Genomic DNA, 13490 nt, shown 5'->3' with positions numbered 1-13490 from the left:
GCTGTGGCAGTGTTTGGGGTCTAAGGTAGAGCAGGAACTGACCCCAACAGACATTTCAGGTGTGGCCATAGATGTGGATGTAGGACATCAGCTGGTCTGTGCTTCACTGGCCTGTTTAGTTTCTGAATATAGAAACTAGTAGTCTCTGATATTTTTGAGAACATTTTTCTCAGTCAGAAATTTGTGTTTAGTTGCTACTACCTTTGCATTTAAGGTATTTATACAGGGACATGTACACATAGAACTGTGTATGATAAGAATCCTTCTGCATTGTATTAGCTGTATTTACTTCATGAGGAATTCATCCCCAGGAATGTGCACACCCTACCTGTGTTTGTGGGGCAGGGGCTACGTTTCCTTCATAGCCAGCACTATCACAGGGTGATCTCTGTGCATCCCTCAGCCCAGCGAGAGAGCAGGCCATGGAAACCCAAGGGAGACACAGATCCTGGCTAGTACTGAGCCCATGGGGACGGATTCTCTGCTAGAGGCTGATGTTGCACAGCTGTGAGAAGGGAGTTTACCAGCAATGGAAGGAAGGACAAGCTCAGGCTTTGGCACTGAGTGTTCCTAATACAAATGTTTTGGATAATGCCAAACCTTTCACAGTGGAACAAATCCTAACCACAAGCCCTTAGCTGTCACCATAGATTCAACACATGTCAAACTGGAGAGGTGGGAGTGTGAACTAAAGTTGTCTCTGTCAAATTTGCCATGAAGGAGAACCATATAGCAACTTCACAACAAATCTTAACTTTCTCCTGACAGACTTTGAAGGCATTACTTGATCACATTTCTTTCTTCACAGACTGTGTTAGGGCTCCACCTGGCAGAAAACACAGGGATTGCTTACTTAAAAATAGTATTAAAGAAGAAGCAATCAGTTTATATGTAAAAGGTTGTCGCCAACACCCTTTGTGTCCAGTGTGTATAGTTCATCTTATTCTTATTCAGGATTTCTAGTGCCCCATTAACACATTTAGATGCCTCCAGATTCAAAACAGAAGTTTTCTCAAACTTGGATTAGAGACTAAGTGTAAAACTAGGGACAGAAAAGAGATGCAAATTGCCATGGGAAGAAAAGCAGAGATAGGTGAGCACGAGAGATCTTGGTTCATCAACATGGCTCATCTTCAGATATGTTCCTACCCTCACCCCAAAAAACAGAGAAGGGAAAAACTTGATGGAGATCAAAGAGGTAGGTTTACAGGATGTGTGATGTGTGGGATATGTGAGAACCAACTTACTTGTGTAAGTAGAAGAGACAGCTGAAGTGATTAATTTGTCAGTATGGGTCTAAGAGAGATGAGAGTAATTAAATGACACTGGGGAGATATCTGAAGGAGTAAGTGCTGTAGCAGGTTGTCTGGACCAAAAGAGGACAAAACAGTGCTGTTCAAACCTAGATAAAAGGATGCTACTTTTGAGAAATAAAGGCTATAGGGATCATCTGGTACCAGTAGAATCTGCCTTTTTGAGAAAAAAAGTTTGAGGTGGAGGAGGTGCAGTCACTGAAAAGTTATGGTTTCTTATTTCCTGCCATATAAAGATAGATATGGGTGTTTCAGTCTGGAAAAATGAACATAGTTGAAGAATTTACTAGGGGCCTTCTACCACAAGGATCTGAGTGGATCTCCCAGGAGAAACCAAGCTGTTAGTCCAACATCAGGACATGCCAGAGAGAATCTTCTTCACTGACTCACTGCATCAGCAGGGCAGAAATTCATTCACGAAAAGAGGAGCAGAAATATTAAAAACAGAAAAACTTTGAGATGCTGCACTTCAAACACTTGAGCTCATCCCACGGCAGCCACAGGAGGGCACCCCAGTCTTGTTGTTGGCGGCCCCATATGCTGGTATTTGCACTGCTCCGACCAGCATGTAGCAAATTTAACCACGTGCATGACAGGTCTCCCTCCCTCCAGTCTCAGTCTCCTTGTCTTTGTAAAATACACAGCGTGATATTTTGCCTGTGAGTGTGGCTGGGAATGAGAAGGTGGAATTCATTGTGGACACACTGAGCCCATCATGGGAATTTCTCCGGTTTTAAAGCAATGCTTTAAAAAAATTAAATATTGGTGACCAAGTGCTATTTTGGGATGAGAAAAATCACTGAAAAATCTGATTTCCTACTGGTTTCACAAATCTTCTCATGGAAAACTTGATTTCTATTTGTACTTCTTTCCTAAATTACTCTCATCTTCTTGTTCTCTCTCTTTCGTTCAGTGTCCAAGCAAAACCTACGATCCACTGATAAAGTCTACCAGAGACTTCCCTGACGAAGTCATTAGCTTTATTAAACGCCATCCACTGATGTACAAATCCGTTTACCCAGTGACGGGAGCGCCGGTGTTCACTCGGATCAACGTGGATTATCGCCTGACTCAGATTGTGGTGGATCACGTCATGGCAGAGGACGGGCAATATGATGTTATCTTCCTAGGAACAGGTATGAGAGAAGATTTCCACTGTCAATCTACAAGACACATCCTTTTAGAATACTTTTAGCCCAACAGGTCCTGAATAAAACCTATTGATTAACATCTTTTTCCTATGCACACAGCTTTAGGAAACATTTAGGTGCACTTGATTCTGTTTTAGGTCTTCATGCAAGTGCTGACTAGACTAATCAAGGGATTATTACATTTGGGATTTTAATACCTGCCTCCTGGTACCTGGGTGATAAATCAGTTAAGGGTTAGAGTACCTAGACTTTCTTATCCTCCAATACCATTCAGTACCTGTCTTTACATTACATGGCACTCTGGCTCCAATTCCTGCTGGAAGCACATCAATAAACAATTAAAAGGAAAAAAAAAATAACCTTAATAGCTTCAAGGAGTACTTCCTATTATTAGTAGTGGTGTGATGCTTCAGCATTATATCTCATGTGACACTGAACAGTTAAGAAAGATTTCAAACTGAGCCTAAGGCAACAATTCTACTCAAGCAATTTTAAAGATATAAATTAGGAACATGATAGCTCCAAACATGACAACCAGGATTGAGCAGAGAGAGGTTAAACTACTCTGTCAGGGAAAAAGACTGCTTTGCAGTTTTTCTATGGATAATTATGTATCTATATGCATTTTTATAGTAGACATATGCCTGAAGGAAAAAGTCTAGTTTTACCATAGTAATTAAATTTAGAATCACTGGATGAACCACCCAACAGGAAGATGTGCTAAGAAATACTAATATACCTATTCATAACATTTCTGAAGTAATAATCTACAATTTTACTCCACTGGAATTTTTTGTTCTTAATCCGTAATTTGACATTCTCTCACTCTCATTCTATATAGGTCTTATAAAGCAATTCTCACTGCTAGATCTGAGTGTTTTAGTAAGGAGATCATTATCATTATCCCCATCTTACAGAAGGTGAAACTTAGGTATATGGAGGTGACAGGGTTTATTCAAGTGCAGTGGATGAGCTACTGCCATGAGCTGCAGGGAAATTAAGATTTCAGTTTGAATCCTGCCCCAGTGCTGTGGGGTTACATAGCATTTTATATGCCCTATGAGCAAATTTTGTGTCATATAACACAGTTTGATAGGTATGGATATTCGGAAGTAATCTGGGGAAAGGAGTGAATTGTCCCAGAGCATTGTTTCTTTTAATGTGTGGAATGTCTCAGCCTTCACGAGTTTCCCAGCTGCATTATCACACACACGAGTCCACAGATAGCCTCTCTCTTGGACCATGTATGTCTTTCAGCAAAACATGTTTCACAACTCCTGTCTTCCAAAAAAAGACAATGTGAGAGTCCCTCTATGATCCCCACAAGTCAGTACAGTGGAGTCAGAAAGGAGAAAAGCACAGTGCTGTTTTCTCCTCTTCTGACTGAGAAGACTGGGAATGAGCTTTAGCCATGATGATGTAAAATTCTTGTTGCTTTCTGAAAGCAATATTTAATACAGTCAACAAAGAAGGAAAGGGAACCCATTCCCAAACTCTGCAATGCCTAGGATTTGGGAGTTCTCACTACAACTTACTTTTCTTCTGATAATAGTGAGAAAAAGTAATTTGAAATTTAGCTGTCTGAAAAAAGGAGTTCATTTGTAAAAATGTACAAAATCTTTTACTGGGTATAGAGGTTGCTTTCAGATGTTTGCTGTCCTCCATTATAAAGTTTTTCATAGGAGTAAAATTATAATGAGGGACCAGCAACTTGAATACTCCCAGGTTAACTACTCCTGATCAGCACTAATAGTAACTCTGCAACTATAAATAGTTGGGTTCAGAGGTGTCAAGGCCAGCAAGTACCATGCAGTCACTAGATGGCACTCCATAATATGCAGATGTTTATTTTTCTTCAGTGCCTTCCTTAAAAGTGAGTTTTCTTTTCCAGAAGTACATAGTTTTATTCTATTTTCTCCTTTAAACTTGTCATAAGGAAAAAAAATGAACTTAAAGATGAAATTACAAATATTACACAGAGACACTGAATATGGATATAACACATAACCCAGGAAGTTTTGAGCAGCAGCGGATCAGTAGCTTATTATATGTTTGAATGTACACAACCAGCTTGGACATATGCAAGCTTTGGCAATTATGTCAAACAAACATTGAAAAAAGCTCTAATATATAAGGCAAACTGAAACAACTTTGGCTTTGATTGGTAATATGATCTTCAGTAGTTTAAGAAAACAAGAATGCAAGTCTCATTCTTTCCATTAGAATGTATTATTTTTCATAATTTCAATACTATTCATAATGCTTAGGACCAAGCTGCACTGTGTTGTTTCCACATCCCAGCACCCCCAGCCCACTTCCCCTGAGCATTTTTTGAGTTCTTTATAAGACCATTCAAGGTTCAGTTATGTCTAATGGTCTGACATGAAATGAGCAAATTATTTTTTCACCAAGCAGGAATACAGGTTAAGATTTATTAATAGATTTAACTTAAAAAAAATTCTCTAGTTAACTTCAAAGAAATTATTTCTGTAATGATTAAATTAAGATTTTGATGCTTAATGGAGATCTTGTTCAAATATTTCTTTAAATTAAAAGATAAATGAAAAAAGTGCATTGCTTAACTCTTCACATTAAAATGAAACTTACTTCTGATTAAGGGGCTATACTGGAAGCAAAATAATTCTATAAAAAAGAGGAAATAATTTTTTGCCAATTTAGTTCCCTGAGCTGGCTCTTTTTGGGGTCAGATGGGCCCCAATTGTGGCTTAGGGAAATGTGCATAAAATTCTAGCTGGCAGCATGGACGTGTTTGTCTGTGTTTGTGTAGTAGGAGCATTAGACCATCCCTGCCAGGAGCAGTCTTGGCTCAACCATACAGTAAACCCATAAATGTACTGTGTAGAGCTCTGTAGATAGCAGTGGATGTAATAGGGATAGATGTTCTTTGAAAGCTACATCCCTGATGGATTAGCTTTATCCACACGGCATGAAATGGAGTGGTCCATACGTATTGAAACATGACTGTGGGTTTTACATGATGAACATTTGTTTCAGACATAGGCACAGTCCTGAAAGTTGTGAGTATCACAAAGGAGAAGTGGACTAAGGAGGAGGTGGTCCTGGAAGAGCTGCAGATATTCAAGGTAAGCATTAATAGCCACAACATCAATTAAATATTATTCAGGGGACTTTATGGCCCAAATCGGCTTTGTCTGTCTGGTTGTTTGTTTACTGGAACTAGTTCAAGTTTCCGGAGGGACACTATGTAAATTTTTAAACCCCTTGGTATTCTTTGGGCAAGTCAGTTGAAAAATGTCCAAAACCAAACAGACCGTGATTTTTCAGACTTAGAGAAAAATCTCATTTATTCTATTTTGTTCTAGTCTGAAATCTTATTTTGAGCCCGAATGTTTTTATTAGTAGTATTTTATTTTTAATGTAAAATTTTCTATGAGCCACAGTGATATGGGAGTATTCTAGGCACAATTATGTTTTTTTTTAAACAGACAAAATTTCACAGGTGCAGAGAAAGTCTTTAACATAGCAACATTAGGAATTGAAAACATAAGGAAAATAAAGGAAAGTTAGTTTTGATTATCAATGTGCTTTAATTTGATGGTGAAGGCTGACTCAATATTTTTGACCATTTTGATTTGGCTATTGTGTAACTGGAGCCCCGCTAACACCAATGCCTTCTTCATAAATACAGCTTGTAAAAGGCCCAAGATTCTCTCTGTTGCACAGACACAGTTTCTGATTAGCTTCAGTGCTGGTGAGGGAGATGAGGTCAACATGCCAATACATCAGGAAACTGGAGGCCTTTGTCTTCCCTACTGATTTTCTTTTTGATTTATCAGATTCTTCTTCATTCTTTGTGTTGCTTTCTTCTCATGCTGTATAGATGTTCTTCAGTTTTCACCTTGCTTTTCACCTTTTTGTCTGCACACATGGCATTTTGATTACTTTCTCGCATCCTATGTGCTATACAGGGTCTTAGCCCAAATTTTTGTCCATACTGAATAAATGAATTTAGGACTTAAAGACTTTTCCAAGTGTAAGGACGGGATCATTAACAATTATTTCAGAGTTCATTTCTCCATATACCTTTTGATATGCCATGTGAAACTTTGACTGAAAGGATCTGTATGTCTTCTTCCCACTGTTTTGGACACCAATTATAAATATTACTCAGAAAATACCAAGATTACTCAGTGGCCTGCCAAGTAATCAGCAGTTCTAGTATGTGCACCGATTTGACGCATTCTTAAAACATAACATCAAGGGAAAATGTGCCATATCATATTTAAAACAAAAAAGAGGTTATTTTTTTCTATTCAGCAGACATTCCTTCACATTTTTACTGGTAACATTTATAACTGTTACCTCTTTGTTTTTGAATCCAGGAAAATTGAAGGGGGTGAATGGCTGAAAAAAAAAAGGTGCCTTATTTCCTCAAACTGCATTAGTATTAAACAATAGGCTTAGATTAATCATCTTCTGTTTGGTGTTAGATAATACCCTGAGCTTTGTGCTGTTCTTACATCAGTCATTGGCAAAAATTTCACCGTCTCTTATGGCAGTGAAATACATCCTGGTGCAGAGGATCTGCCTATGTATCCCTTAAATGGCATCTAAGCCTTTCAAATAGTGCTTAATAAGAACTAAAGTTGATGTGACGGCTCATTGCCTAGTGTGGAGTAGATAGCAAACTCTAGGAATTAAAGCCAGCTCCCTCCTTTCAGTGGGGGAAATTTATGGGAGTTCTTTTTGGAACCAGGAAAGTAATGATTTTCTGGTTTTTTTTCTTTTTCATATTTGTGTAAACCAAGCAAACAAATCTGTAATTTTATTTACTTTTTGTACGCTAAGTTCTGCTTTTTCACTAAGAACAGAGCATTTGAAAACTAATACACCTTACCAATTTATTTTTCAGCATCCTTCATTTATCTCAACCATGGAGATTTCTCAGAAGCAGGTAATCACAAGTTTGTTTAATTACTGAAGGATATGTGGTACACTGAACACTAAACTTATTTTCAGATGACACTTGTTACCTACTGGCCAGGCTTTCCATGGATGGGTCTTAACATGTATCTGGAAGGAAGCAGATATATTTGCACTTGTTTGCCTGCCTAATTTCATGTTTGCTTACAAACAGTAATTTGTGTACCCAAGCTGGTAATTATTCAGGGAAACAAATCTTTAGTCATATGGTAGTGGGATTTGTGAGTGAAGTCAATGCGCATTCTTTTTTCGGCCCCTAGACATGCTTGTCTCTTTACAACCTGGTAATAAACTATTATTACTATTATTGTTTTTATTTTTATTAGTAGTCGAGAGAAATCAGGGCCTCACTGTGCTAAAAGTTGTGTGCACACAACCAGTCCCCCTCCTCTAAAATTGCAGCCTAAATCTGGGTGGTCCAACCCTGGCAGCGCAGGGGCCAGTCCCATTAGGGTATCTCCTGATGGGAAATGGTTTTATGGCAGCTCCAAGCTCTATGACGGCTACGTGCATGCTTGGAAAGCAGCGTGACACCAGAGCCATCCCTCCCTGCCCTGCAGCAGTGGCCAGAGCAGCTCTTGCACAACACGCCTCCCTCACATGGAAGGAGGTATTTTGCCTTTCAGGCACGAACAGCACAGCTGGGTCCCATCTCCCCTGAAAAAAGGTGGCAGGCCAGCTGGAGGTATTGCATGAGCCAGTTCCAGCTTGGACCACCCTTGTCTCAACAGGCAATCCACTCACACTTTGGGGAGAGGCGAGTAACATTATCCCCATCCTACCTAAGGATCAGAAGCAGAAGATGAGGTATTATTCACAGAAGGTCACCCCTGGTTTCCAGATTCTTAATACCATGGCTATCCAGCCCCTTGTTTTTAAATGTGTTATTAAACCATTCTTTCCATTATTTGCTTCTGATTTTTTTATTACAGCACAAATCTAAAGGTGTAAGGGTGTTGAGTGCTGGTGTCTTTCCAGGACTGCAGTCCCCTTTCCTCTCTGCTCTGTTATGTCAGAGATGGAGGGAGATTGGCCAATTCACATTGAACCCTGAGAAACATTTTATAGTAATGGGGAATTCTCCCTTGTTTTGTAAAATCTGGGATAAGATTGAAAGTCTGCAACTGTGACAATGAAGAAGGGAACTTTTTAACCAGGCTACTTGGAGAACACTCCTAATTAATTTGCTTTGCCTGATTTGCAGCAACAATTGTACATTGGTTCCAGGGATGGATTGGTTCAGCTCTCTTTGCACAGATGTCACACGTATGGGAAGGCTTGTGCAGACTGCTGCCTTGCCAGAGACCCATACTGTGCCTGGGATGGAAACTCTTGTTCCAGATATGCCCCCACTTCTAAAAGGTAAGAAAAAAACTCAACATGCTGTAAAAGATCTTGCTGCTAGAAAGAACTTTAGATGTTCCAATTCATAACTTGTTGCTTTTCTTACTTAGCATGTCATTTGCCTTAAAATGTGATCATACTCTGGCCATGTTTCACATTTCTGCTCAAAGAGCTGTGAAGACAACATAGCTTTGTTTAAGTGTGTGTGACAGTAACTTGGCTACTGCAGCGAACATCATAAATCCATCACTTTCCTTTTTTTATGCTGAATGCCTTAAGGCACGAGATGCTCAGATGGAGGTCCAGGTTGTGGCTAGCTCTGCCCAAGAGGCGAGAGCCTCTCTTAAGCTTCTGACTTTTTCATAGGACACCACTGTAGTTAGAAAGCAGACTTTAACATAGTATCCCAGAGTGGTCAATAATAAAATACATTTAATTCCCTGACCAAACTGAACAATTGTATTTGTGGTCTAGCCATGAGAGGGAGACAGAGATTTAAGTCCCATGATTTGACCACACTGGGAGCAGCCTTTCCACAGTGAAAGAAACTTCATCTGAATTATCTGTACCCACCAGCTGGGAGAGCACCATGGATCTGGATAGAGGGAGACCACACTGCAGGCTCTAGTAGCTCAGTGCCTAAGCTGCTGGATGCGTCTCTTGAAGTTTTTGGGAGATTTAGCTGGAGCCAGAGTCCCTCACAGCCTCTTCATTCCCCTTTGGACAAAACTCTCCAGACAGTAATTCTTGCAGTGAGTGAGGTTGAAGTCTGAGCTCAGACTCTGGAATGACACTTTCTACCTTAAGGGTCACAGGGCTGGGTCCTGAGCAATTAGACAAACCATTGAAGTTAATGACTCATAGGTTATGGTGTCAAGGAACTTTATGTGTTTTCCCTCATAGCCAAAGCAAACTAAATTCAGAGAAGCATAAATGAAAGGAGAAAAGCAAGTGTTCAGGCTCACTGCAAAGTTAGTGACACATGAGGCTTGCTGAAGTCTGAGGTGGGCTGAGACACAGAGATTGATGGTCCATGCTTTTTAACAGATGTGCAGTTTGGTGGGGAGGCCAAAAGTCCATGGCTGCAAAACAAAGGATGGTTGACTGGCCCTGGGAATCCTCCAGGAGATCAGTTACTTGAATATTTTCCTTCTGTGCTTCCAGCATGTCTACAGGTTTTGCACAGTGGACAGGTCAAACTTGGGAACCTGCTCTCTGTCAGAGGCATTGCTCTGCACACAGGGGGTCCCACTGCTGTTGCTTGTGAGGAAACAATCAGTTCCTTCCTGGATCTCCAATTTTCCTACTGAAAAATTAAAATGAAAACTTTTTTCATTGCTCTTGAAAGATAAACGCAATCATACACAAAAGAAGAGCTTACTTCTTTTTTTTAGTGCTATTACACTGAAATGAAAGTAAATCAGATTGAATTTAAGTAACACACAGAGATTAGCAGGCAAATTAGTTGTGGAAGGGAGTAGATCCTCTCAGACCATTGTCTTGTGTCTTTCTGTACACAAAGATGAAAGATAAACAGATTTGTAAATTGTTTTTTTACAAAGTAAAATGACTATCCTTTTCTCTCTTCATTTTAATGATCGACTTACTAGTCAGTATTACCTTGGGCTAATCCTGAGCTCAATCTTGAATATCACCTGTTAAACCTCAAATCTTTTTCATGATCTCTAATATTAAGGATGTTTTTAGGTATTTCCAAGACAGTCCACCCAACTAAGATACCTATACTCCTAAAGCAGGTTTAGACACTCTTTCAATCACTGTATTACACACTCTTTATTTTAGGCAGATTTTTTTTTTTCTTTTCGTTTTTCTGTTTCCCCTCCCAGTGGTTTTCCCAAATCACAGGCTCTTCTCTTGATGTCAATTGTACAAATCTCTCTAGGCCACATGCTGCTTTGAGGGTAAGGCTGGTTTTAGTTAAGACTGTAATTGTCAGCAGTAGGGTGGGAGCAATGCAAGTCCACATCTGTTGAGCTCCTCTGTATTTTGTTGTTGAATTCCAGCAATTATGTCTGAAGTGTTACAAGTTTGCATGCTCTTCCCATAGGCGAGCCAGAAGGCAGGATGTTAAGTATGGAGACCCTGTTGCACAATGTTGGGATGTGGAAGACAGTGAGTATTTTTCACCTTTCTTGCTCTTTTGTAACTTAGACAACAGAGTTTGCTATGACGGTCTGTGTCTGTCTGCAAAAACTTGCTGAGCTCAACGGAACAGTTGCCTTTCCCACACTTCACATCCATTACCCCTCTCACAGTTAAATTTGCAGATCCAGGGCTGGTAAGCAACAGCCAGCATGGGACGGCATGCTTGCATCCCTTGTGGGTCACCCTCCCTAGCACTCACACAGGGCAGGGAGATGTGCCTCTGACACCAGAACATCACACAGATCCCTAAAAGTAGCTAATGGGATGAGCATGATGTTTCATCTAGAAACAGGACAGCTAATTCAAGGAAACCCACAGGGGTGAGTGGGGAACACACCATCTTCTCCCCTTCTGCCACAGACACTTGACACAGGTCCCAAGGCTCAGCTGCATCTGCCAAACCACCCCCTTCCCCTTCCCACAGCTACTTAAATACTCCTGTTATTAACAAGAACCTACCCTCCTTCTCCCTGCTGGCTTTCCCCTCCCTTTCCCACACCCTCTTTTCAGATGCCAAAGGGTCTGGCTTGCTCCTTTGGCATCCGCAGCCCTTCTCTTGCAGCGAGCACTGTCAGTATGAAACCCTGCGGTTACACGGCGAACTCTGCGGCAGCGTAAAATAAATGAATAGCATTCAAACCCAGGCATGGCTTTGTCTGAGGTTCTTCTACTGCTTATTAAAGTGAACAACCCAGACAAAACAGTATTGATTGTATCACCACGTTGAACACTGGCTTTGGGACAAGCCATTCCTTTCCATTGATCTCTGGCTATTCCATGCCGCTGCGGTGCTGGGTGCCTGCTGCAGACCTCAGTGGGAGGCAGTGCAGAAATCAGAGCTGCTTGCCATGGGATCAAAGCCTGAAGTCTGTTGCACAGTCTAGAGGGATCTGACTATACATGTGTGCTTGCAGACGTAGTTAAAAAGTCAGGGTAAGATCTCATTTCCATCAAAGACAAAACTCCTGTTCATCCCAAGGGTCAGAATTTCTTCGCTTGCTTCTTGTCATGGCTGTCCAAACACTGGTATCTGAGACTGTGCAAAGCTCAAGGTTATAGAAACCCTAACAGAAATGCTGACAATGTCACATTTTCCTGGAAGGATAAAGAGATACTGGAAGAGTTAGCTTTATTGGACAAATCTAAAAGGACTTAGCACAGAAATTGGTATTAATTCTTTGCCCAAAGTAGTGCCACCAATGGCAATTTTACCCAACTGGAGATGACTCCTGTGTGCCATAAAACTGTGAAGCTGACCTGTGTCACCCCAGGCTCTTGGCTTTTTTATGCCACTTACGATAATTAGTAACATTATGGCCCCCAAACCTATTTAAATTTAGAGCTCCAGTGTGTGAGATTCCCTCCCAGAGACTTCATTGGCTGCACGAAGTTGTTTGGCTCTACTGAAATCTCAGTGGCACAGTTAAATAACGTGCAGAGCTTGAATTTCTATAGATCTCATATAGGTACTTATTATATTGAAAGCATAATCCAAAACTGCATTCATTTTGCTGTTGAGCTAACTTTTGACTTAGGAGACACCACTGCTGTCACCTTCCTTTCTGTTATTCACAGAGCATAAGAAACAACTTTAGTCTGATACTAAGGTGGATAAGACATAGATAAGGCACAGATAAGACAGATTGAAAAGGGGAACGAAGATGCAGAGATTAGAAATTATTTGTTCAGATTTACAGAAGACAAGAAAGGAGTCCAGATCTCCTCATGGCTCCTTCAGTGTTTGGTCTGAAACATACTACAGAGCATTTCAAATTACACTGAAGGAAGGTAAACTTCAGTTTACTTTAGCCCTGTGACTCCTTTAAGGTGCTTGGGATGAACAGACCAGACCATACAGTCTAACTTTAGCAGCTTTAGCTCAGGTTTAGTAGTTACGTTACTTTAAGGAAAAACACAGGTCAGATTTTAAATTCCTCAAAGGTGAAAGCCCCAACATTAAAATGGAGCAAGCTCATGATATAGATTTTATTGACCTCTTTAAAAACCAGTTGCACTGAAAGAAGGTTAGCAGCTGCCTCTAAATCCTCATAGTTATAGTTTAAGCTAAAAGTTAAGTTTCCTTTTGCTTTTTTATAATTCACTCACTCTTATAGCATCTGTTCTGAATCAGGCTATTTTCCCATTGCTTTAAAAAGCAGGTCAGGGTTAATCTCCTGTACCATGTTTGCTTTCCAGGCATTAGTCATGAAACTGCTGATGAAAAGGTGATTTTTGGCATTGAATTTAATTCAACTTTTCTGGAATGTATTCCTAAGTCCCAACAAGCCTCTATTAGGTGGTATATTCAGCGCTCTGGAGAAGAACATCGAGAAGAGGTAAGTTATAGTCATCAGGGCAGGTTTCCTCTACAGAGAATTCAGCTGAGCACTGAAAGCCAGGAGTTATTGGGATTAGTCATTTTACTTTTCCTTGCTTCACCTTAGGTATCACATAGCATTCTGCTATCACCATTTGGGGCATGCAGTGGGGAAGAGGGAAGCCATTTGTACGGTATCAGAAGCAGATTTCTATATTTATTTCAACTTACATG

The 13490-nt window shown here is 40.3% G+C and overlaps 1 protein-coding gene across 3 annotated transcripts in view; it reads left to right on the top strand.

Moving 5' to 3' along the window:
• SEMA3D (semaphorin 3D) overlaps positions 1-13490 on the top strand; it is a 137966-nt gene that overhangs the window by 111938 nt on the left and 12538 nt on the right. For all 3 annotated transcript variants that reach the window (XM_064656449.1, XM_064656451.1, XM_064656450.1), the window contains exons 12-17: positions 2227-2449; positions 5480-5568; positions 7359-7400; positions 8634-8791; positions 10842-10906; positions 13136-13275. In XM_064656449.1, the coding sequence (XP_064512519.1) occupies positions 2227-2449; positions 5480-5568; positions 7359-7400; positions 8634-8791; positions 10842-10906; positions 13136-13275 (717 nt within the window). The remainder of the gene's footprint in view (positions 1-2226; positions 2450-5479; positions 5569-7358; positions 7401-8633; positions 8792-10841; positions 10907-13135; positions 13276-13490) is intronic.

The sequence above is a fragment of the Pseudopipra pipra genome, chromosome 5 (genome assembly GCF_036250125.1).
Source record: "Pseudopipra pipra isolate bDixPip1 chromosome 5, bDixPip1.hap1, whole genome shotgun sequence".
Classification (NCBI taxonomy): domain Eukaryota; kingdom Metazoa; phylum Chordata; class Aves; order Passeriformes; family Pipridae; genus Pseudopipra; species Pseudopipra pipra.
This window is presented reverse-complemented; position numbering and strand designations above follow the sequence as displayed.